Source organism: Oryx dammah, unplaced genomic scaffold, assembly GCF_014754425.2.
Source record: "Oryx dammah isolate SB20612 unplaced genomic scaffold, SCBI_Odam_1.1 HiC_scaffold_11210, whole genome shotgun sequence".
NCBI lineage: Eukaryota > Metazoa > Chordata > Mammalia > Artiodactyla > Bovidae > Oryx > Oryx dammah.
Genome location: NW_024080603.1, coordinates 5,891,074 through 5,913,645, shown reverse-complemented (window position 1 = coordinate 5,913,645; position 22,572 = coordinate 5,891,074). Strand labels below are relative to the sequence as shown.

General features: G+C 40.8%; 1 protein-coding gene across 1 annotated transcript; it reads left to right on the top strand.

Moving 5' to 3' along the window:
* Positions 1 to 21,538: 21,538 nt before the first annotated feature.
* Positions 21,539 to 22,364, top strand: LOC120860998 (polyadenylate-binding protein 2-like). Its single transcript, XM_040236703.1, has 2 exons — positions 21,539 to 21,584; positions 21,734 to 22,364. Exon 2 carries the CDS (start codon positions 21,767 to 21,769, stop codon positions 22,301 to 22,303), a length of 537 nt encoding a protein of 178 aa, XP_040092637.1. The 5' UTR covers positions 21,539 to 21,584; positions 21,734 to 21,766; the 3' UTR covers positions 22,304 to 22,364.
* Positions 22,365 to 22,572: the final 208 nt, after the last annotated feature.

Below are 22,572 nucleotides of genomic sequence, written 5' to 3'. Positions count from 1 at the left end.
TCTACTTAGTTCATAGTCAGTAAAGATCATGCAAAGGCTAGATGACTGCTTGATGGAAATCATGTACAGTGTTTCCATTTAATTGTTCAGTTAATACTTATTGATCATCTGGTGTATATGAGTCACTATGAGAGGCACACGGCTGTACAAAGAGGAGAACATCAGTGACTCCCTGTCCCTGCCCTTGAGGTGTTTACACTCCAGAGAGGAGGAAGATACAGGATGGAGACCCTATGGGTGCAAAGCAGTGTAGTGTTAGAGCCATACACAGGAGACCATGGACTACAATTGGACTGAAAGAGAGAGGGTAGAGGGAAACTCTAGAAAGAGAAAGAGGCATTTTCCCAGTATATTAGGTGTTAAGAAAGTGTTCTAAGTAAGACGGCAATGTACAGAGAGCATGGTGTTTTCTGATAGTGTAAAGAGCCTTGTTGTTGGTGTTCAGTCGCCAAGTGGTGTCAACTCTTTGCAACCCCGTGGACTTCAGCACACCAGGCTCCTCTGTCCTTCACTCTCTTCTGGAGTTTGTTCAAATTCACATGCATTGAGTCAGTGATGCCATCTAATCCTCTTCCACCCCCTTTGCCTTTTGCTTTCAGTCTTTCCCAGCATCAGGGGCTTTTCCATTGAGTTGGTCTTCACATTGGGCGGCCAAAGTATTGGAGCTTTGGCATCAGTCCTTCCAATGAATAGTATGGGTTGATTTCTTTTAGGGTTGACTGGTTTGATCTCCCTGTTGTTCAGGGGATGCTCATGAGTCTTCTCCAGCACCAGAATTTGAAAGCATCATTTCTTTGGTGCTCAGCCTTCTTTCTGGTCCAACTCTCATATCTGTACATGACTACTGGAAAAACCATAGCTTTGACCATATGGACTTCTGTCGGCAAAATGATGTCTCTGCTTTTTAGTGTGCTAAGTCTGTCATAGCTTCCTTCCAAGGAACAAGCATCTTTTGATTTCATGATGCAGTCACCATAAAGAGCCTACTGTGGGCTTTAATGAAGGATATGCAGAGGTGGAGGAAACACACCGTGAGAGACAAGAGAGTAAGAGGCAAGTAGGAGCCAGATCAAGAAAGGCCTTATAAGCCTTCTGGAAAGAAATGGATTTTGTCTTGTGGGCAGGGAGGAGCCATTGTACAGTGATCAGATTTTCATTCTGGAAAGGTGACTGCAGCAGGAAGGGAATAGTTGCAGAAGCCTGTGATCAGCAGCAGTTTGGAGTCCTTTCAACAGTCAGATCAAAGATGGCAGAGGCCTAAATGGAAGCATTTGGAAGCCATGGGTGTACATAGCAAACACTTAGCAGGTAGTAAATCTGGGCTTAGGTTGACCTCCAACTCTGTGATGCAGAAGTTGTTAAATCTTTTTGAAGAAAATAAAATCCAGATATCATCCTTGTTTCCCTCCAAGCCCTCATCCAATTCTTCAGCCAGTCTTTCCAGTTCTACTTCAGAAGTCACCCTAAATCTCTCCCTTTATGCTCTCTCCATGCCCACCACCTTCCTCCAGCATGCCTTCTGTTTAACCTCCAGTAGCTCCCAGTTGTCATCACCTTTCCATTCTAGTCCCCCAATAATCCACTGTCTCCACAGCAGCAGAGGGACCATTCTGTAAAGTACGTCAGACCATATCACTCCCCTACTAACAACCCCAACTCACATTTTGTGTTAAATCTTAAAGCCCTTCCCTGGTCTAAAATGCAGAGTCATTGCTTCCCACTCTACCCTAATCTTGAAATTACCCTACAAGTCAGCCTCCTACGCTTTCCCCATTTCCTTTGTCTGCATTCTTCTTTCTCCAGATCTTTCCCATGGTTTTGCCTCCTCTTGTCAATCAGGTCAGCTCAAATCTTGCTACTCCTGAGTATCTATAATTCTGGTGTTTATAAATTTATGTATGAAGATACTGTCATCTCTCATTGTCGTGTACGAACTTTAAAAGCAAGAATCTTGAGTATCTTATCCAGTACTCAACACAGGGCCTGCAACACAGTAGAATGTGGATACATATTTCTGAGAATGAGTGAATAAATGAAAGAAAAGAACTCTCTCCTGATACTTTTAACTCCCTTTTTCCTGAGAGGTAAATCGCTCTTAAGGGAATCCCTTTCTCTTCTCTGTCTGGTTTGTCTTCCTCTCCTCTTAAAGCCGAATGTTCCAGGAGAGGCAGGTGGCTTTTGTTTACAAATGGAAAACTGGCAGTCCTCCCGCCTCTCTGTGTTTAGAATGTTTTCATGGAGAAAGGCAAGCCACAAATATGCTCTAAGCCTCACCAGGTGAGACTGGGGAGAAGAAGGAGGGGGGAAAGAGGGAGACTGTTTTCCCTCAAGACCATATGGCTTAAGTCTACAACCATCGAAGCACCCTGCAGGGTTGATTTTCTCAGCTTGGTCTTGCTAAGTGTGATTTATTTTTAAATAATTCAGTATAGACATGTGGTCAATGTAGTATGTATAAATTAATAGCACAATCTCAGTGTTTTGTTAACAACGGAAGTGCCCCATTCAACGAGCCAACTCTCCAAAGACCTCTAGAAAAATGATTCTAACCTCATGATTTAAATGTATATATCTGATGATTCATGGATTTGTTGTTGTTCAGTCACAGTCATGTCTGACTCTTTGTGACCCTATGGACTGCAGCACACCAGGCTTCCCCGTTCTTCGCCATCTCCCAGAGTTTGCTCAAACTCATGTCCGTTGTGTCGGTGATGCCATCCAACCATCTCATCCTCTGTCATCCCTTTCTCCTCCTGCCTTCAATCTTTCCCAGCATCAAGGTCTTTTCTAATGAGTTCGTTCTTTGCATCAGGTGGCCAAAGTATTGGAATTTCGGGTCAGTCCTTCCAGTGAATATTCAGAATTGATTCCCTTTAGGATTGACTGATTTGATTTCCTTGCATTCCAAGGGATTCTCAAGTCTTCACACCACAGTTCAAAAGTGTCACTTCAGCACTCAGCCTTCTTTATGGTCCAACTCTCATATCCATACATGACTGCTGGAAAAACCATAGCTTTGACTATGGACATTTGCTGGCAAAGTAATGTCTCTGCTCTTTAATACACTGTCTAGATTTGTCATAGCTTTTCTTCCAAGAAAAGTCATCTTTTAATTTCAAGGCTGCAGTCACCACGGAGTCACAACAGTGATAATAGAAATCCCTTTTTCTCATAAAATGAGTAGTGTTCAAAATTTCCAGTTGGCTAGGATGACCCAAGTGTCCCTGCCCTTTCATGATGAGAGCAAAGGCCTGAGACACCTGCCCCTGTGAGTGTGGCCCCCAGCGACCCCAGCAGCTCAACACAGCATGTCTGGTGCCGACCTCAGTGCATCCAGTCCTGCCGCCTGCAGTCCCTTAGTGCCCATCCTGGGCTTGTGATTCAGGGAGAAGGGCTGACTTCACAGTCAGAATATTGTGTGCTGTCCTCAGAGGGAAGCTTCCTCGCATAAAGTGTTTGGTACTAATCAGAGCACCCAAAAGGCAGAGCCCAGACATCTCTGAACTTACGGGAGCAGGATGCATAACGTGTTTGGACCTGTTTCCCAAGAAATGTTTGTACTCTCTGGAAATCATGTCTAATGCCTTTTACTGCTACTCGTGATGTTGTCGGGGGAGCAGGCAGATAACTCCACTTGTCAGAAACTGTCTACATTTACTAAAGAATCCGTTCCTTGTGAATGGCGGATTGACTTAGGTTACTTTGTAGATGTGCGCAGGTCTCTCACACCACCCAGAGGCCAGTGGTCCACAGGCCTGTCTAAGCAGGTGGCTGCCATGCAGGAGAGGGCTTGGGAGAACCAAGCACACGGTGCCTACTGCCTTGCGTGGTCCCTAGTGAAGTGCACATCTGCAAACCTAGCCTGGGAACACCCGGGGAGGCTGGTTCAAAACCAGCACAGCACTGTGTACTGCTCTGTTAGACATTTTAACTCCTCATAGTGACATAGTTTTTACTACAAGAAATCACAGTATGAGGCTGTAGCAATACACACACCAAACTTAAGGAGCTTCATGTCTCAATCTGTAATTTCCTAGTTTCTGCCACTTGCTAATGCTGATCTCTGCTTTCCAGTTTGACTTCGTTACTATGCCCTTCCAGTTTTCCTGAACCTTCCTTTTCTTATTGCACCTTTTGTTGTTGTTGTTGTTAAATCTGTATAGTAAAGCCACCTCCTTCTATTAATGGCTCAGCTAGTCTTCTTCATAGTTGATCCTGAAAAAGTACAAACTTTTAATATCCCCAGACTGTAGAAAGGGAGAATTAAATCTAAAGACCAGACACTTAGCAAATTCATGTTTTGGTTCATTAAAACAAATTGCAGTTAAAATACAAAAATGTCACATGATTTCTCAAGTTTATATAAGCCTTACCAACATTTTTTAAGAATCAGTTCAGCAGAATGCATAAGAATATGGATTGCTGAACCAGACTGTCTAGGAGTGAATCCTGACTCTGAAACCATCTAGCTGAATGATCTCGGGAAATTTATTTTGCTGTGCTGCAATTTCCTTACCCATATAATTGCAAAAATAGTTGCAACTTCTTAATGGGGTTGATTTAATTAAATTTGGTAAGGCCTGAGAAGTGCTTCAAATACTGGCCTAAACATGTGTTTTTAAAAAATCAACTTTGTCTGTATCATAAGGGCCATCCTTCATGATAACTCTGATAGACAGGAAGCTCATTATAATGGAAGGTTGAAAGGATCCTCTTTGTAGCATATCTATCCCCCAGCTCTGTGACCTTGAAAAATGATTTTACCTTTCTAGGCTCAGTCCTCTTATCTATAAAGATAGGGATTGGCCCAGATAATTTCCAAGTTTCCCTATAACACTAAATTTTATGATTCTACAATAACATCCTCCATCCTGGAGTTTAAAGAAAATGCTTTGAAAGAGAGTCTCAAAAAGAAGTTGTAAAATTAATGAAAGAATAAATGGAAAGGAGGGATTGTGTTTAAATTTCTTTTTACTTGGAGTCAGAAAAATTGGGTCCAGGCCTGGCCACTTAGCTGTCTTTCTAATCCACCTCACCTCTAGCTTGTTGTTGTTCTTTTTGATCTTGTCTGGCACTTGATAAGCATGTTGGTAGAAAGATGAAAAAAAAAAAAAAAGCTTTGACTGAGGATCACCAGCTTGGAGGTACGTTTGCTGTGTGTAGGGGATGGGGTGTGTGTAGGCAGGCGTGTTGTCTCAAGAAACCAGAGAATCAGTGTCCAGAGAAAGTACATGAAGCCAGGCCAGTGGTCTTACTAAAAAGAGACCAACTCCTGTACCCCATGGGATTGGGAATGAGAAAGCTGTTATTTATTTTCTTGCTGATTTAAAAATAGGTGGCACAGTGATAGAGAATCCGCCTGGCAATGCAGGAGACACGGGTTTGATCCCTGGGTCATGAAGATTCCCTTGAGTAGGACATGGCAACCCACTCCAGTATTCTTTGCCTGGAAAATTTCATGGACAGAGGAGCCTGGTTGGCTGCTTTCCCCTGAGTTGCAAAGAGCCGGGCACGACTGAGCTCACATGTACGCAGACACAACACATGGCAGACAAAGTTATTTCTATATAGGAAAGAACTCTCATTCACGCTATGATGAGTACATGGATTGAGTTGCCAACTTCAGCTGAGTTCTTGTCTTGAACCCTTTCCTGCTCAGCTCTTCCTCAGTGGCCAGTGCTTTCTAAAGCCAGGCTTCTTCCTGTCCCAACAACACAACTCTAATTATTTCTCATTCTTGTAATCCAGTTAAAACATAGACAACAGATCTGAACAGACATTTTTTCAAAGAAGACATGGCCAATGGGTGCAAAAAAGATGTTCAACATCATTATTCATCAGGGAAATGCGCATCAGAACCACAGGATAGTACCTCAGATGTCTGCGTGACTGATCACTCACAAAGACAAGAAATAGAGAATGTTGGAGAGGATGTGTACACAGGGAACACTTGTGTACTGCTGGTGGCAATGCAAATTGGTGCAACCTCTATAGAAAACATTACAGAGATTCCTCAAAAAAATTAAAATACAACTACAGAGGTTAAAGCGTCTGCCTGCAATGCAGGAGACCTGGGTTCAATCCCTGGTTTGGGAAGATCCCCTGGGGAAGGAAATGGCAACCCACTCCAGTATTCTTGCCTGGAGAATCCAATGGACAGAGGAGCCTGGTGGGCTACAGTCCATGGGGTCGCAAAGAGTCAGACACGACTGAGCAACTTCACTATAGATCCAGCAATTCTACTTCTGGGTATTTATCCAAAGAAAATGAAAACACTAATTTATAGAGATATTGGCACCCGGATGTTCATTGTAGTGTTATTTACAATAGCCAACACATGGAAAGAATCCAAGTGTCTACTGATGGATGAATGGATAAAGAAATTGTGTGTGTGTGTAAATCAATGCCTGGAGAAGGATGGCAACCCACTCCAGTATTCTCTCCTGGAGAATCCCATGGACAGAGGAGCCTGGTGGGCTACAGTCCACAGGGCCGTAAAGAGTCGGACATGACTGAATGACTTCGCACGCATATATGCAATGGAATATTATTCAACTATAAATAATAATAAAATATTGCCATTTGTGACAACATGGCTGGACCTCGAAGGCATTATCCTAAGTGAAATAGACAAAGATAGACACTCTGTGATCTCTCTTATGAGTAGAATCTAAACAACAACAACAAAACAACCTCATAGATGCAGAGAACATATCGATGGTTATAGGAGATGGGGATGGGTAGGGGAAATGGGTGAACTATTTTTATTATTTTTAGCTTAAATGAATTTAATTTTTACAATTTTTGCTTATAAAATACAGAATATTCCATTTTTGAAATCCTCCCTTTTCTGTAAATTGATTCTATTTGCTAAAATACTAAATGATCAAATAATAAAATGGTCAGTTTGATCAGCACCTTACAGACTGTGCAGTCACCCCTTGGTCTCGCAGAGGAGTTGAAAACTCTGGGGAGATTCTTCTCAGGAAAGGGCTGTCCACACTGTGCGTGAGGTGTCTGACCTCCAGGCGGGGGTCTCAGCCACCTCCTCACATTCATTCTGAGCTGGACCCAAAGGTAAGCAGGACTCTCTGAGCATCTACTCTCTCAGGGGTGTGGTGAGAATATTCCTCACCCTACAGTGGTGTCGTGCAGTTTAACAAGAAAAGTGAGACCAGGTCTGAAGACGAGTTATAGACAAAAAAAAAAAAATTGTCCTTCCGATTAGGTATTTATGCTCCCAGCTAAACAGGCCTTAATGACTGACTCTACCTTTAGAATTGGAAGCAGTCCATCTTTCCCCCAAGAGTTTGAAGTTTCCCGTCTTTTCATCATTTCTATTTCTCTGTGTGTTTTCTTCTTACTTGAGACATACTTAATTTCTTATTCTGTGACCTTTTCTCTATATAAATGGAATATGTGCTTTTTATTAGCATCTTTCATGATCCATAATCCCTATTCTTTTATTTTCATAGCACTTAGTTTGTACCCATATTAAAAAATGTGATAAATGGATAAATCAACTGATTTCTTTACATAAAGCTAAATTTCATAAAATATAAATTTAAACATTGTGGTGTTTTTGTCAGAAACTGTGAACTATAGAATAGCAGCGAGACCTTTTTGTTGCTGTTTTATTTATTTATTTATTTATTTTATTTTTAATTTTATTTTTACTTTATTTTACTTTACAATACTGTATTGGTTTTGCCATACATTGTGGTGGATTCATGTCAATGTTGCTGTTTTAATGAGGAAGTTTATGTGAACTTTTGGACAAGAAAACACCCCTCCAATTAGGTGATTATTTTAAGCTCCCTCCTAAATATGCCTTAAGGATCACCTCTACCTTGATACTTAGAAAGAATTCATCTTTTCCCCCAAGAAAAGATGATCATGTTGAAAGAAAGCAGAGCATAAGCTTCTTCCTTATCAACAGCACAAGGGAAGCCCATCTCTTGTCAATTTATCTGTGTCCATCATGGTCCCAGTCCTCTTGGAAAATATGGGAAAAAATGCCCCAAATGATTATTTTGGAATATTTACAATTTTAAGAGTGAGATAGCCCCATAAGCAAAGAGTAAAGAGCCCTGTAGGTCTGGAATTGAGAGCTAAACTATGTGTTGCTGGTAGCATTACTTGTACATGAGTCCTCCCGCACAAATAGCACCCCTTAACAGCAGCATTCCACCCAGAGGACCCCATATGCCTCTCTGCTCCTTAGGTTGTATGACTTTGCCCTGTAGACCCAGGAACTGGCCTGCAGAGGATGAAAGAGGCAAGTTTACCCTAAGGGATGTAAGTGTGTCCGGTGGATTCCAGCTATTGCTTGGAAACCTAACTCAACACTTCAGTACTTTAATGAGAATGTATCTCCTCATTGTATTCACCATTTAATTTTTCACTGTATGGAGAGAAGGTGAGACTATGCAACTTTTAACTAGAGCTTGTAGAGAGCTTTCCAGGGAACAAGCAATCTCTTAGCCGTCTTTTCCTTTAGCTTTCACATTATCCCTGTGAAGGAGGTTCTGTTTTTATAATGAGCAAATTGAGATTCAGAGTAAATAACTTCTCGATGTTCCCAAACTAGTCAGTCATCAAGCTGTCTGTAAAATATATCAGAAAATAAACCTCTTATTCATTAAATTTTAAAACTGCCATATTGTGGAAGATTATAAGATTAATCAGTGTTACATGTGCTTGTGTGTGTGTGTGTGTGTGTGAAGAGAGATGATTTATTATAAGGAATTGGCTTTCACCATTATGGAGGCTGAGAAATTCCAACACATGCAGTTGACGATGGTAGAGTGCAAAGCAGACATGTCATTCTAGTTTGTGTCTGAAAGCCTGAGGATCAGGAGAGCTGATTGTAGACATCCTGTTCCAAAAGCCAGCAGGCTTGAGACCCAAGAAGAGCCCATGTTCCAGTGTAAATCTGAAAACCAGAGCCCCAGCTCCAAGCAATCAAGCAGGAGGAGTTCTGTCTTACTCACTATTTTTATTCTATGCATGCTTTAAATAGACTGGATGATCTCACTCACGTTAGGGAGAACAATCGACTTTACTCAGCCTACAAATTCAATGTTCATTTAATCCTCAGAATGCCCAGAATAATATACAACCAAATGTCTGGACACTCCATGGCCAGTCAAGCTGATGTGTAACACTAACCATCACACCCATGGTATATGGTTCTTTGGCAGCCAGCATTGGTGTTCATTGACTACCTACCCTGTGCTCATCCAGGCAATGGAAAAGATGGAGGCAGAGAAAATTAGACCATGTCTGCCCTGGAGGGACTGGACCAGACAGGGCTAATCTCAACATCAATGTTCTTTGGGCCTCTAGAGCTGTGCTGTCCCTTAGAATTAGCAGGTGAGCCACAAGCATGAACCATGAGTATAATTTTAGATTTTCTATCAGCCATACATTTAAAATATAAACTTTAAAAGTATGTTTTCTTTTACCCAGGATTCTAAAATGTATTATAATGTGCAATCACATAAAAATTATTAATGAAATATTTTACACTCTATTTTTTGAATCTGGTCTCTGAACAGTGTGTACTTTGCCGCTACAGCACATCTCAGTTCCAGCAAGCCAGAATCTAAGTGCTCTATAGCCACACATGATGAGGAGCTGCTGAATAGGCAGAGAGTCCACAGAGTTTGCTAGGAATGCTCTATCGTGTCTCTTAATCACATTGTGTTATGGTCTGAGAGCCAAGGAACTGAAAGTTTGGGGGAAAAAAACTGTTTGGAGGATTTGGTGTAACACAAGTGGAATTTCTCAGGACAAGCTGCCTGGGAAAATCAGACTTGGATTGTCCGCAGTTACTCTACATTTACAGACTGTCAGAAACACACCGTTACAAGGTTATCTACTTTTCCTGAGCCAGCGTAGGCTGGTTGTTGGGCAGCCCTGCTCCTAGATATTACTGTCTATTCTGTATTATTTGTGTCACTTCACTCCCAAGTCACATTTACTATCCCATGCCACATGAGGAGCTCCTTGGGTAAGAATATTCTACTATCGTAAGATTTTGCTGATTCTCATCAAATGTATATCATATGCATCCCACTCACTCACACTTCCCACCAGCATCCTCCTTTTAAAAAAAGTTTTATCATCTCCCCTGAGGACACCTCATCCATCCCCACATCATACCCCTAAGGTAATATGAGAATTCCATTTCTGGGCCCTCTCCTTGTCCCATTTGGGTAACTGAGATTTAGATGCTACATGAGCCCTCTTCCCTCTTTCTTTCTTTTTATTTTATTTATTTATTTATTAAACTTTACAATACTGTATTTGTTTTGCCATACATCAACAAGAATCCGCCACAGATGTACATAAGTTCCCACTCCTGAACCCCCCCTCACACCTCCCTCCCTATACCATCCCTCTGGGTTATCCCAGTGCACCAACCCCCAGCATCCTGTATCCTGCATCGAACAGAAAACTGGAAATAGAACTGCCTTATGACCCAGCAATCCCACTGCTTGGCATACACACCAAGGAAACCAGAATTGAAAGAGAACACGTGTACCCCAATGTTCATCACAGCACTGTTTATAATAGCCAGGACATGGAAGCAACCTAGATGTCCATCAGCAGATGAATGGATAAGAAAGCTGTGGTACATAAACACAATGGAGTATTACTCAGCCATCAAAAAGAATACATTTGAATCAGTTCTAATGAGGTGGATGAAACTGGAGCCTATTATACAGAGTGAGGTAAGCCAGAAAGAAAAACACCAATACAGTATACTGACACATATATATGGAATTTAGGAAGATGGTAACGATAACCCTCTTTCTTTCTTCATGTGGCTTTCCCAGGCAGACCTTCACGTGAAGGCATCTTTGAGTCTCTTTTCCAGCCCAGTCCTCCATTCTTCACAGTCTGAGTCTTCTCTCCAGCTCACAGACCTGCCCTTGGTGATGGCATTATCATGTTCAGTTTGAGGGCAGACGATGTCACTGATATATCAGGGGGAAAAAATTCATCTCAACTTTCAAGGAACAAGAACCCTCTAAAAGCAATGCCTGATTTTGAATTTTGAGACAGAATAGACTTAGAGCCCAGTGCTTATTGTTCTATAGTGGTGATTTTCCTAGAATATAATATTGGTTAATATAGCAGAGAATAACTTGGTTTTTTTAATCCACTTTTGTCCTCTTAGATAAAAATTATTTCACTTTCTCTGAGAAAACAATTTTCCCCCAAGTAGCAATTAAACTGTTTTACCCTTGAGGAGGAAAAAAATAATTTCATATTCTGTTAATATTTATATTAAAGTCAGACTTTGTTATGTAAATTGTAGCTAATTCAGGCACTTGGGTCTAGATGCAGATTTTTGAGTCAAATTGCAGTGATTTTTACTTGATGTGGGAAACTAGTGTTTCTTTTTCTCTCTTCAGAAGCTTGTGTGACCAGTGTTTCTTTGTGGGAGGATCAGCAGTCAAGTCTTTTGCAGGGTCTCACTGCCACACTGTGCTGAACACCTTAAATGCCATTTCCTACAATCCCACCCTTAACACTTCCTACTCCATGTTTCCCAGATCATCTCAGGTGCTCCCTAAGTTGCACACAGTGTGCATTCACAGTCATCAAACCCATGAACCTTGGCAATCCATCTAAACCAAATAATACAGAAAACTGATGAATAGAAAACAATGTCCAGTCCAATGAACCAATTCATTTATCATGTATTTGCTTGCCTTTCTGCCTTCATTGGGCTTCCCTTGTGGCTCAGCTGGTGAAGAATCTGCCTGCAATGCAGGAGACCTGGGTTCAACCCCTGGTTTGGAAAGATCCCCTGGAGAAGGGAAAGGCTACCCACCCCAGTATTCTGGTCTATACTTTAGACTCGCATGGGTTGGCATGAAACCATCTTTGTGCAAAGACCAGCCTGACTCCTTTTACTTTTCTGCAGGAGAGGTCAGGGTTTGTGTAGGTGATGCTTAAGCCGAAAGAGCAGAGGCAGTGGGTCATGATCAGAGGTGCCACCTGGGGAGCTGGGGACTTAGCAGACCAGAACCACCCTGTAGAACCGAGCCTGAGTTCTGAGGTTCCAGGTCTCAGGGGTCATTTCTCTACCAGACAAAATCAGTGATCTAGTCCCTGAGAAGCAGCTCCTGGTGGTGGTGCTGCCAAGCTAGACAACACTGGCTTATTTTATTTTTAGTTTTAGAGCTCCTGGTCGGGAGTTCAACTCAAGAATGTGAATGCTGCACACAAGGGCAGGTCCCACTGTCTGGGCAGCAAATGCAAAGTAGAAAGGAGAGGCAAGTTGTCCTCTCTGTCTCTCAGCCATCTGTGGGGTTCTCTGTGGACCCGCAAAGACTGAAGGGACCCTACAAATGACAAGGTCTGCCCTCAAGTCATAAACTCATCTGTAAAGCCTTGAAAACTTTACAGGCTTCTCCTACAAGTTCTTTTTATAAGACACACCAGTGCATACAGAATACTCTCTTCTCCTTTAGGTCTGTTCTTATCATTCAGGTTTCTCCAAGGAAGTGGGAAGTCATATTCTATAGATACCCAAACTGAATCTCAAATGCTCAGTTTTTTGTTCATCTGTGTTAATTATTTTGTATTGCCTGTGACTGACTATACAACCTGAAGTTATGGCCCACACTTAACCACATTAGCTTTGCTAAAGGCATTTGGCATAATGTAAGTTTCAGTTAATTTTTATAGGCTTCTTTCCTAACCACCAAACAAACTCTGTAAACTTCACACATGGACTTTCCTGAGGGGAACACACACATACTGGTCTCTCTCAAGTTCTTTGCTGAGACTTTTTCACTTCCTACTTGATTGATGAAGTCAGCTTTCTCCTAGTGTTTCTCAGCTTCTTTATGGGGGTCACAGAACCACTCTAGATCTGCTGAATACTGTAGACCCACTCCTCATGTAACTGCATATGCAAACCAACTCATACCTGCAGGTTATTTTATGACTCTCTGATTTCTGCATGAACCTCAGGGCTAGGATCCAGTGACTGTGAGAAAATCTCACCTCCTAGTGAAAGTGAAAATCTGCCCATCAGATGGCAACATATGAAGAGAGAATTTTCATAGCGGAAAATAATTTTATTGCTTTGGGTCTTATTTTAATAACAGTGAAAGTAATAATTCTTATTATTTAATCAGTCTGGATTCAGAATTCAGAGCAATATCCAAATATTAATTACCTAAAAAAATAGTAGAATTGAGGGTTAGTCTTAGAGTTTTCCATAATACCACATACAGAAGTTATTACTATTTTTTTGGTTAATTTTGATTCACATTCCCCCCTGGGTAACTATAAGTTGTTCATAAGAAACATGTTAATCAATCAGGAATTAAATAGCTCTTCCTTGTTCTTAATATTTTGAGAGCTTTTGCTGTATTAAAAGTGTCTGATCTAGATAGTTTTACCTTGCAACTTATTTTTTAATTCTGTTGAGACAGAAAACAATTTATAGTAATTGTTGGTTATATGAAGGTCATAATAAGCAATCATATGAGTTCTTATTCATATTGCAAGCTGCTTGTATTGTCTCATAACTTCAAACAAATCAGCCTGTGCAGAGCCATTTGCTCTAGCTATATACTATGTTGAAAGTATGGATAATAACCCTTATATTTACATCAAATTTTGGCCTTGGAGACAAGAATATAATAACATATTATAAAATGGATTTATCTGGTATCTTATCATAATTCTCTGGTCTTATTAATACATTTGAAACCACTAATACAAAAACTGCTTATGTGTATGAAGCTGAAGCATACTGGGAGTCATTAAGTTACATTCACAAATGTTGTATATGTGTCATGTTTTACTCCCATTATTTAAGGTTGACAATTTATGTTTGCTAGATCTGATAAGCCTATACTCAGAACACTTTGTAACAGGTTTACTATTAAATAAATTTCATAGACAGTGTAAAAACTTACGAATGCAGAAAAACACAAAGTAGAAAATTCAAAGTACCAATATTCCTATCCCCAGGGTCTCTATATAATGAGAGGGATTCCTCTCTATAGGAAGTTTAACGTCTATCGTGATAGCAGGAATTTTTAATTTCAGTCATCTATCATGTCTTATGCTTCTTCCTTTTCATGTCAATATGACCATCCTTTCTAATTCCTGTTTTTTAAAAAATATGAACTACTTTCTGTAAGGAATATATGATGTGTAAAACCATTTTATTTAAACTCAAATATAGCATATTGGATAGGAGTTTGGACTTAGAGCCATCACTTTTTCCAGAATTGGCCATGTCACTTTCATTCTGTGTGAAGTTGTATCTCCCTTTTTTTAAAATCAAATTTATCTCCTATAGAATGGGGGAAATTGTCATACCACTGTCATAAAGAACAGTTATCTAAGTGGGGAATGTATAAATAAATATATGTGAAGTTCTTAGTGCAATATCTGGTATTTAATAAATAACTATTATGCCAGCTGTTACTGGGAATGTTGGTGGTGCTTTTGAATAAAAACCTTTTTTTTTTCTGATTGTAAGTTTTTTTATAATGCTTATTCATAAACAGTATTTGCATGTGCTTATTAGGAAGAGAAAATACCTTCTCTTAAATAGTAATTTCCTCCCATTCTTTCAGTAAGTTCAGTTGCTCATTCATGTCCGACTCTTTGCGACCCCATGGACTGCAGCACGCCAGGCCTCCCTGTCCATCACCAACTCCTGGAGCTTGCTCAAACTCATGTCCATTGAGTCGGTGATGCCATCCAACCATCTCATTCTCTGTCATCCCCTTCTCCTCCTGCCTTCAATCTTTCCCAGGATCACTGTCTTTTCCAATGAGTCAGTTCTTCGCATCAGGTGGCCAAAATATTGGAGTTTCAGCTTCAGTATCAGTCCTTCCAAAGAATATTCAGGACTGAGTTCCGTTAGGATTGACTGGTTTGATCTCCTTGCAGTCCAACAGACTCTCAAGAGTCTTCTCCAACACCATAGTTAAAAAGCATCAATTCTGCAGTGCTCAGCTTTCTTTATAGTCCAACTCTCACATGCATACATGATTACTGGAAAAACCATGTCAGCAAAGTCACATCTCTGCATTTTACTATACCGTTTAGGTTGGTCATAGCTTTTCTTCAAAGGAGCAGGTGTCTTTTAATATCATGGCTGCAGTCACCATCTGCAATGGAGCAGAGAAAATTGGAGCTCTGCTCTTGGAGCCCAAGAAAATAAAAGTTTCTCATTGTTTCCCCATCTATTTGCCATAAAGTGATGGGACCAGATGCCATGATCTTGGTTTATTCAGTGTTGAGTGTTAAACCAACTTTCTCACTCTCCTCTTTCACTTTCATCAAGAGGCTCTTTAGTTCTTCACTTTCTGTCATAAGGGTGGTATCATCTGCATATCTGAGGTTATTGATATTTCTCCCAGCAATCTTGATTACAGCTTGTGCTTCATCTAGCCTGGCATTTAGCATGATATACTCTGCATATAAGTTAAATAAGCAGAATGACAATGCACAGCCTTGACATACCCCTTTCCCATTCTTTATCTACCATCAATAGTTTACAGTGTTAAACTTTTCTATAGTTATAAATATATATAGAGAGACACATGTAAAAGTGAAAGTGAAATTCTCTCAGTTGTGTCTGACTCTTTGTGACCCCATGGACTATACTGTCCATGGAATTCTCCAGGCCAGAATACTAGAGTGGATAGCCTTTCCCTTCTCCAGGGGATCTTCCTGACCCCTGATCTCTTGCATTGCAGGCAGAACTTTTTACCAGCTGAGCTGTCAGGGAAGCCCAAGAATACTGGAGTGGGTAGCCTATCCCTTCTTTAGTGGGTCTTCACACCCCAGGAATCAAACTGGGATTTCCTGCATTGCAGGCAGATTCTTTACCAACTGAGCTATCAGGGAATTTGTATATATGCAAATCCACAAAATTTGTATAGATAATTTTAAAGAAATTATACTAAATGTTATGTTTTATAGAATCATGAATTTTTCACTTGATAAATGCCAGAAACCTTTCCATGTCAGTGTGAGTAAACATTCTCTTCATAAAATTTTTATATATTTTTTCCTATAATTTAAAAATTCATTTGTATCCTAAAGTTTTATTACTGCTATGAAGGAAAGCTATTAATTTTGGTATTTTTATCTTATAACAGGTTCCCTTACTGAATTTTCCTATTTGTTTTCTTACTTTTATTCAGGTTATTCTTTAGATTTTCTAGATAGACATCATGTCAAGAGCAAAAAATTTAACTATGTCTTATTCTAATACTTTTAATCCCTTTTTCTTTACTGCACTGGCCAAAATTGCCATTATATGTTGAATAACTATAAATGCTATCTTCCTTATTTAACTCTTGCCTTTGCTAGGAATGCTCTTTTCATTTAAATGAAAAATTTGTTTGCTGAAACCTTAGAATCATTCTTGGTTTCTATCTTTCATAATTTGCATTCAATCTGTTAACAAATTCAGCTGGAAATACCCTCAAAATATATGCTCCAGTTACTTTTAAATATCTCCACTACTACTTTGTAGGTCAAGTTACCATGATGTTTTGCCTGGCACTGCAGTAACTTGGTGAGTGTTCTGCATGTATCCACCTTTTTTTCTTTATAATCTGTTGTTCTTAAACAGAATGATCTTTTTCAAATGTAAAGCTAGTCTTGTCAATGCCATGGTTAAGTTTCCAGGCATTGTAATCATATTTAGAATAAATTCCAAATTTCTGCAAAGTTTCTACATGATTTATCCTTGACAACCTCTCCAAGTTTATTTCCTAAAACTCTTATTTGTTCCCATTCTGTTCTGTCTTGCTAAACTGATCTTCCTGTTGTTCCTCAAACACACCAACCAGGCTTCTGCCTCCAGTCCCTTGAATTTCCCTCTTTATGGAATATTCTATAGCCTGATATTCCTGTACCTCATTCCTCACTTTGTATATACAGACCCATACTCCTTCAGTTCAGTTCAGTCACTCAGTCATGTTCTACTCTTTGAGACCCCATAGACTGGAGCATGCCAGGCCTCCCTGTCCATCACCAACTCCCAGAGTTTATTCAAAATCACGTCCATCACATCTGTGATGCCATACAACCATCTGATTCTCTGTCGTCCCCTCCTCCTTCTGCCTTCAACTTTCCCAGCATCAGGGTCTTTCCAAGGAGTCAGTTCTTTGCATCAGGTGGCCAAAGTATTGGAGTTTCAGCTTCAACATCAGTCCTTCCAATGAATATTCATGACTGATCTCCTTAAGATGGACTGGTTGGATCTCCTTGCAGTCCAAGGGATTCTCAAGAGTTCTCCAACACCACAGTTCAAAAGCATCAGTTCTTCAGTGCTCAGCTTTCTTTATAGTCCATCTCTCACATCCATACATGACCACTGGAAAAACCATACCCTTGACTAGACAGACCTTTGTTGGCAAAGTAATGTCTCTGCTTTTGAATATGCTATCTAGGTTGGTCATAACTTTTCTTCCAAGGAGTAAGCGTCTTTCAAGTTCATGGCTGCAATCACCATCTGCAGTGATTTTGGAGCCCAGAAAAATAAAGTCTGACACTGTTTCCTTTGTTTCTCCATCTATTGGCCATGAAGTGATGGGACCAGATGCCATGATCCTTAAGTTTCTGAATGTTGAGCTTTAAGACAACTTTTTCACTCTCCTCTTTCACTTTCATCAAGAGGCTCTTTAGTTCTTTCTGCCATAAGGGTAGTGTCATCTGCATATCTGAGGTTATTGATATTTCTCCCAACAATCTTGATTCCAGTTTGTGCTTCTTCCAGCCCAGCGTTTCTCATGATGTACTCTGCATATAAGTTAAATAAGCAGGGTGACAATATACAGCCTTGACATACTCCTTTCCAGATTTGGACCTAGTCTACTGTTCCATGTCTAGTTCTAATTGCTGCTTCTTGACCTACATACAGATTTCTCAAGAGGCAGGTCAGGTGGTCAGGTATTCCCATCTCTTTAAGAATTCTCCACAGATTGTGGTAATCCCCACAGTCTGTGCTCCTTAGAGCAATATTATCTAGCCACCTTACCTGTAGGTACATCTATTTCACTATAGTCTTTGTCCTTCTGCTCAGGTTTTGTCTTAACAATTAAAAACACTTGACATTATATTATACAGTAACTTCTTTGTTTATTGTTGTTTCTTTGTAAGGATATAAACTATTTGGAAGTCTGTCTTTCTTTTGTATATTGCTTTGTCTTCCCTTGTTATAACAGTGCCTAGGGTCCTGCTTATTTAACTTACATGTGGAGTACATCATGAGAAACGCTGGGCTGGAAGAAGCATAAGCTGGAATCAAGATTGCCGAGAGAAATATCAATACCCTCAGATATGCAGATGACACCATCCTTATGGCAGAAAGTGAAGAGGAACTAAAAAGCCTCTTGATGAAAATGAAAGAGGAGAGTGAAAAAGTTGGCTTAAAGCTCAACATTCAGAAAATGAAGATCATGGCATCCGGTCCCATCACTTCATGGGAAATAGAAGGGGAAACAGTGGAAACAGTGTCAGACTTTATTTGGGGGGGCTGTAAAATCACAGCAGATGATGACTGCAGCCATGAAATTAAAAGATGCTTGCTCCTTGGAAGGAAAGTTATGACCAACCTAGATAGCATATTCAAAAGCAGAGACATTACTTTGCCAACAAAGGTCTGTCTAGTCAAGGGTATGGTTTTTCCAGTGGTCATGTATGGATGTGAGAGTTGGACTGTGAAGAAGGCTGAGGGCCAAAGAATTGATGCTTTTGAACTGTGGTGTTGGAGAAGACTCTTGAGAGTCCCTTGGACTGCAAGGAGAGCCAACCAGTCCATTCTGAAAGAGATCAGCCTTGGGATTTCTTTGGAAGGAATGATGCTGAAGCTGAGACTCCAGTACTTTGGCCACCTCATGCGAAGAGTTGACTCATTGGAAAAGACTCTGATGCTGGGAGGGATTGGGGGCAGGAGGAGAAGGGGACGACCGAGGATGAGATGGCTGGATGGCATCACCAACTCAATGGACATGAGTTTGAGTGAACTCCAGGAGTTGGTGATGGACAGGGAGGACTGACGTGCTGTGATTCATGAGGTCACAAAGAGCCGGACATGACTGATCGACTGAACTGAACTGAACTGACGGCATAGTAGGTACTCAATGCATGCTATTTTTAGAATGAATCAGTTAATCAGTACAGTACTTTCCAAGTGCAGTCATGGAAAATCACCTTTACCCTGGCATTTTAAAGACTCTTAGAAGTTTGGCAATTCTGTTTAACCTTGTTTAAGGCCTTCCTGTTTCACATAATTGTTTAAATGTGATAAATTTCTTTCCCACTATATCACTAGTAAAAGCTTATAGATTATTGCTCTGTTGAACCTGGGCTTGGGAACCCGGCTTTGTTGTTCTCAATCTTTCTCTGTTTTTTGTGATATCCTTATCAGATTTTGAGGTAAGAGTCCTTCCAGCTTTAAAATTAAGTGGAAATTTTAAGCTTATCTGTATGATCTGAAACAGTTTTAAAGTTAAAATAAGGTCATCAATTATTTTTTTGAAATCTTGAGACAAATTTAAAATATCTAGATTAGTGTCAATGATCAAGGTTATAATTTTGACAGTCTTCTGTGTTTTTCTAAGATCCATGAAGATTTTATACCTTTTCATAAATTATTAAATTTAATATTTTTTCTGGAAATTAACTCACCCAAGGTAAGAGAAACCCAAGAAAGATGGTAGGTGTTGCAAGAGGGCATCAGAGGGTAGACACAGTGAAACCATACTCACAGAAAACTAGTCAGTCTAATCACACTAGGACCACAGCACTGTCTAACTCAGTGAAACTAAGCCATGCCCTGTGGGGCAACCCAAGATGGGCAGGTCATGGTGGAAAGGTCTGACACAATGTGGTCCACTGGAGAAGGGAATGGCAAACCACTTCAGTATTCTTGCCTTGAGAACCCCATGAACAGTATGAAAAGGCAAAATGATAGGATACTGAAAGAGGAACTCCCCAGGTCAGTAGGTGCCTAACACACTACTGGAGATCAGTGGAGAAATAACTCCAGAAAGAATGAAGGGATGGAGCCAAAGCAAAAACGATACCCAGTTGTGGATGTGACTGGTGATAGAAGCAAGGTCTGATGCTGTAAAGAGAAATATTGCATAGGAACCTGGAATATTAGGTCCATGAATCAAGGCAAATTGGAAGTGGTCAAACAAGAGATGGCAAGGGTGAGCATCAACATTCTAGGAATCAGTGAACTAAAATGGACTGGAATGGGTGAATTTTAACTCAGATGACCATTATATCTACTACTGCGGGCAGGAATCCCTCAGAAGAAATGGAGTAGCCATCATGGTCAACAAAAGAGTCTGAAATGGAGGACTTGGATGCAATCTCAAAAATGACAGAATGATCTCTGTTCGTCTCCAAGGCAAACCATTCAATATCACAGTAATCAAAGTCTATGCCCCAACCAGTAACGCTGAAGAAGCTGAAGTTGAATGGTTCTATGAAGACCTACAAGACCTTTAAGAACTAACACCCAAAAAAGATGTCCTTTTCCTTATAGGGGACTGGAATGCAAAAGTAGGAAGTCAAGAAACACCTGGAATAACAGGCAAATTTGGCCTTGGAATGTGGAATGAAGCAGGGCAAAGACTAATAGAGTTTGGCCAAGAAAATGCACTGGTCATAGCAAACACCCTCTTCCAACAACACAAGAGAAGACTCTACACATGGACATCACCAGAGGGTTAACACCGAAATCAGATTGATTGTATTCTTTGCAGCCAAAGATGGAGAAGCTCTATACAGTCAACAAAATCAAGACCAGGAGCTGACTGTGGCTCAGATTATGAACTCCTTATTACCAAATTCAGACTCAAATTGAAGAACGTAGGGAAAACCGCTAGACCATTCAGGTATGACCTGAATCAAATCCCTTATGATTATACAGTGGAAGTGAGAAATAGATTTAAGGGCCTAGATCTGATAGATAGAGTGCCTGATGAACTATGGAATGAGGTTCATGACATTGTACAGGAGACAGGGATCAAGACCATCCCCATGGAAAAGAAATGCAAAAAAAGCAAAATGGCTGTCTGGGGAGGCTGACAAATAGCTGTGAAAAGAAGAGAGATGAAAAGCAAAGGAGAAAAGGAAAAATATAAGCATCTGAATGCAGAGTTCCAAAGTATAGCAAGAAGAGATAAGAAAGGCTCCTTCAGCGATCAATGCAAAGAAACAGAGGAACACAACAGAATGGGAAAGACTAGAGATCTCTTCAAGAAAATTAGAGACACCAAGTGAACATTTCCTGCAAAGATGGACTCAATAAAGGACAGAAATGGTATGGACTTAACAGAAGCAGAAGATATTAAGAAGAGGTGGCAAGAATACACAGAAGAACTGTACAAAAAAGATCTTTATGACCCAGATAATCACGATGGTGTATTCACTCATCTAGAGCCAGACATCCTGGAATGTGAAGTCTAGTGGGCCTTAGAAAGCATCACTACGGGACCGCCAGAACGGGCCCAGCTGGGTTGACTCCGGCATCATGGGTGCCTAGTGTTGTACTAGAGAAGGTAGCTTGCTTTTCTTTTCTTCACGACCCTCTCATGGGGCAAAGGAAATGGCCGAGCATGGCTGGGGCTGCGCGCGGATCGAGAGCAGGGCAGAGCCCCTGAGTTGGTTCCTCTTAAGCTCTTCTCCATACCCTCTCCACTCATTGTAGGAGCTGGAAGCGATCAAAGCTCGAGTTAGGGAGATGGAGGAAGAAGCTGAGAAGCTAAAGGAGCTACAGAACGAGGTAGAGAAGAAGATGAATGTGAGTCCACCTCCGGGCAATGCTGGCCCAGTGATCATGTCCATTGAGGAGAAGATGGAGGCTGATGCCCGTTCCATCTATGTTGGCCATGTGGAGTGTGGTGCTACAGCAGAAGAGCTAGACGCACACTTCCATGGCTGTGGTTCGGTCAACCACGCTACTATACTCTGTGACAAATTTAGTGGCCATCCCAAAGGGTTTGCGTATATAGAGTTCTCAGACAAAGAGTCAGTGAGGACTTCCCTGGCCTTAGATGAATCCTTATTTAGAGGAAGACAGATCAAGGCGATCCCTAAACGAACCAACAGACCAGGCATCAGCACAACAGACCGAGGTTTCCCACGAGCCCGATACCGTGCCCGAACCACCAACTACAACAGTTCCCGCTCTCGATTCTACAGTGGTTTTAACAGCAGGCCCCGGGGTCGCGTCTACAGGGGCCGGGCTAGAGCGACATCATGGTATTCCCCTTACTAAAAAAAAAAGTGTGTATTAGAAGGAGAGAGAGGAAAAAAAGATGAAAGAAGGAAAAAAAAAAGAATTAAAAAAAAAAGAAAAACAGAAGATGACCTTGATGGAAAAAAAAAATTTTTTTTTTAAAGATATACTGTGGAAGGGGGGCGAATCCCATAACTAACTGCTGAGGAGGGACCTGCTTTGGGGAGTAGGGGAAGGCCCAGGGAGTGGGGCAGGGGGCTGCTCATTCACTCTGGGGATTCGCCATGGACACGTCTCAATCGTGCAAG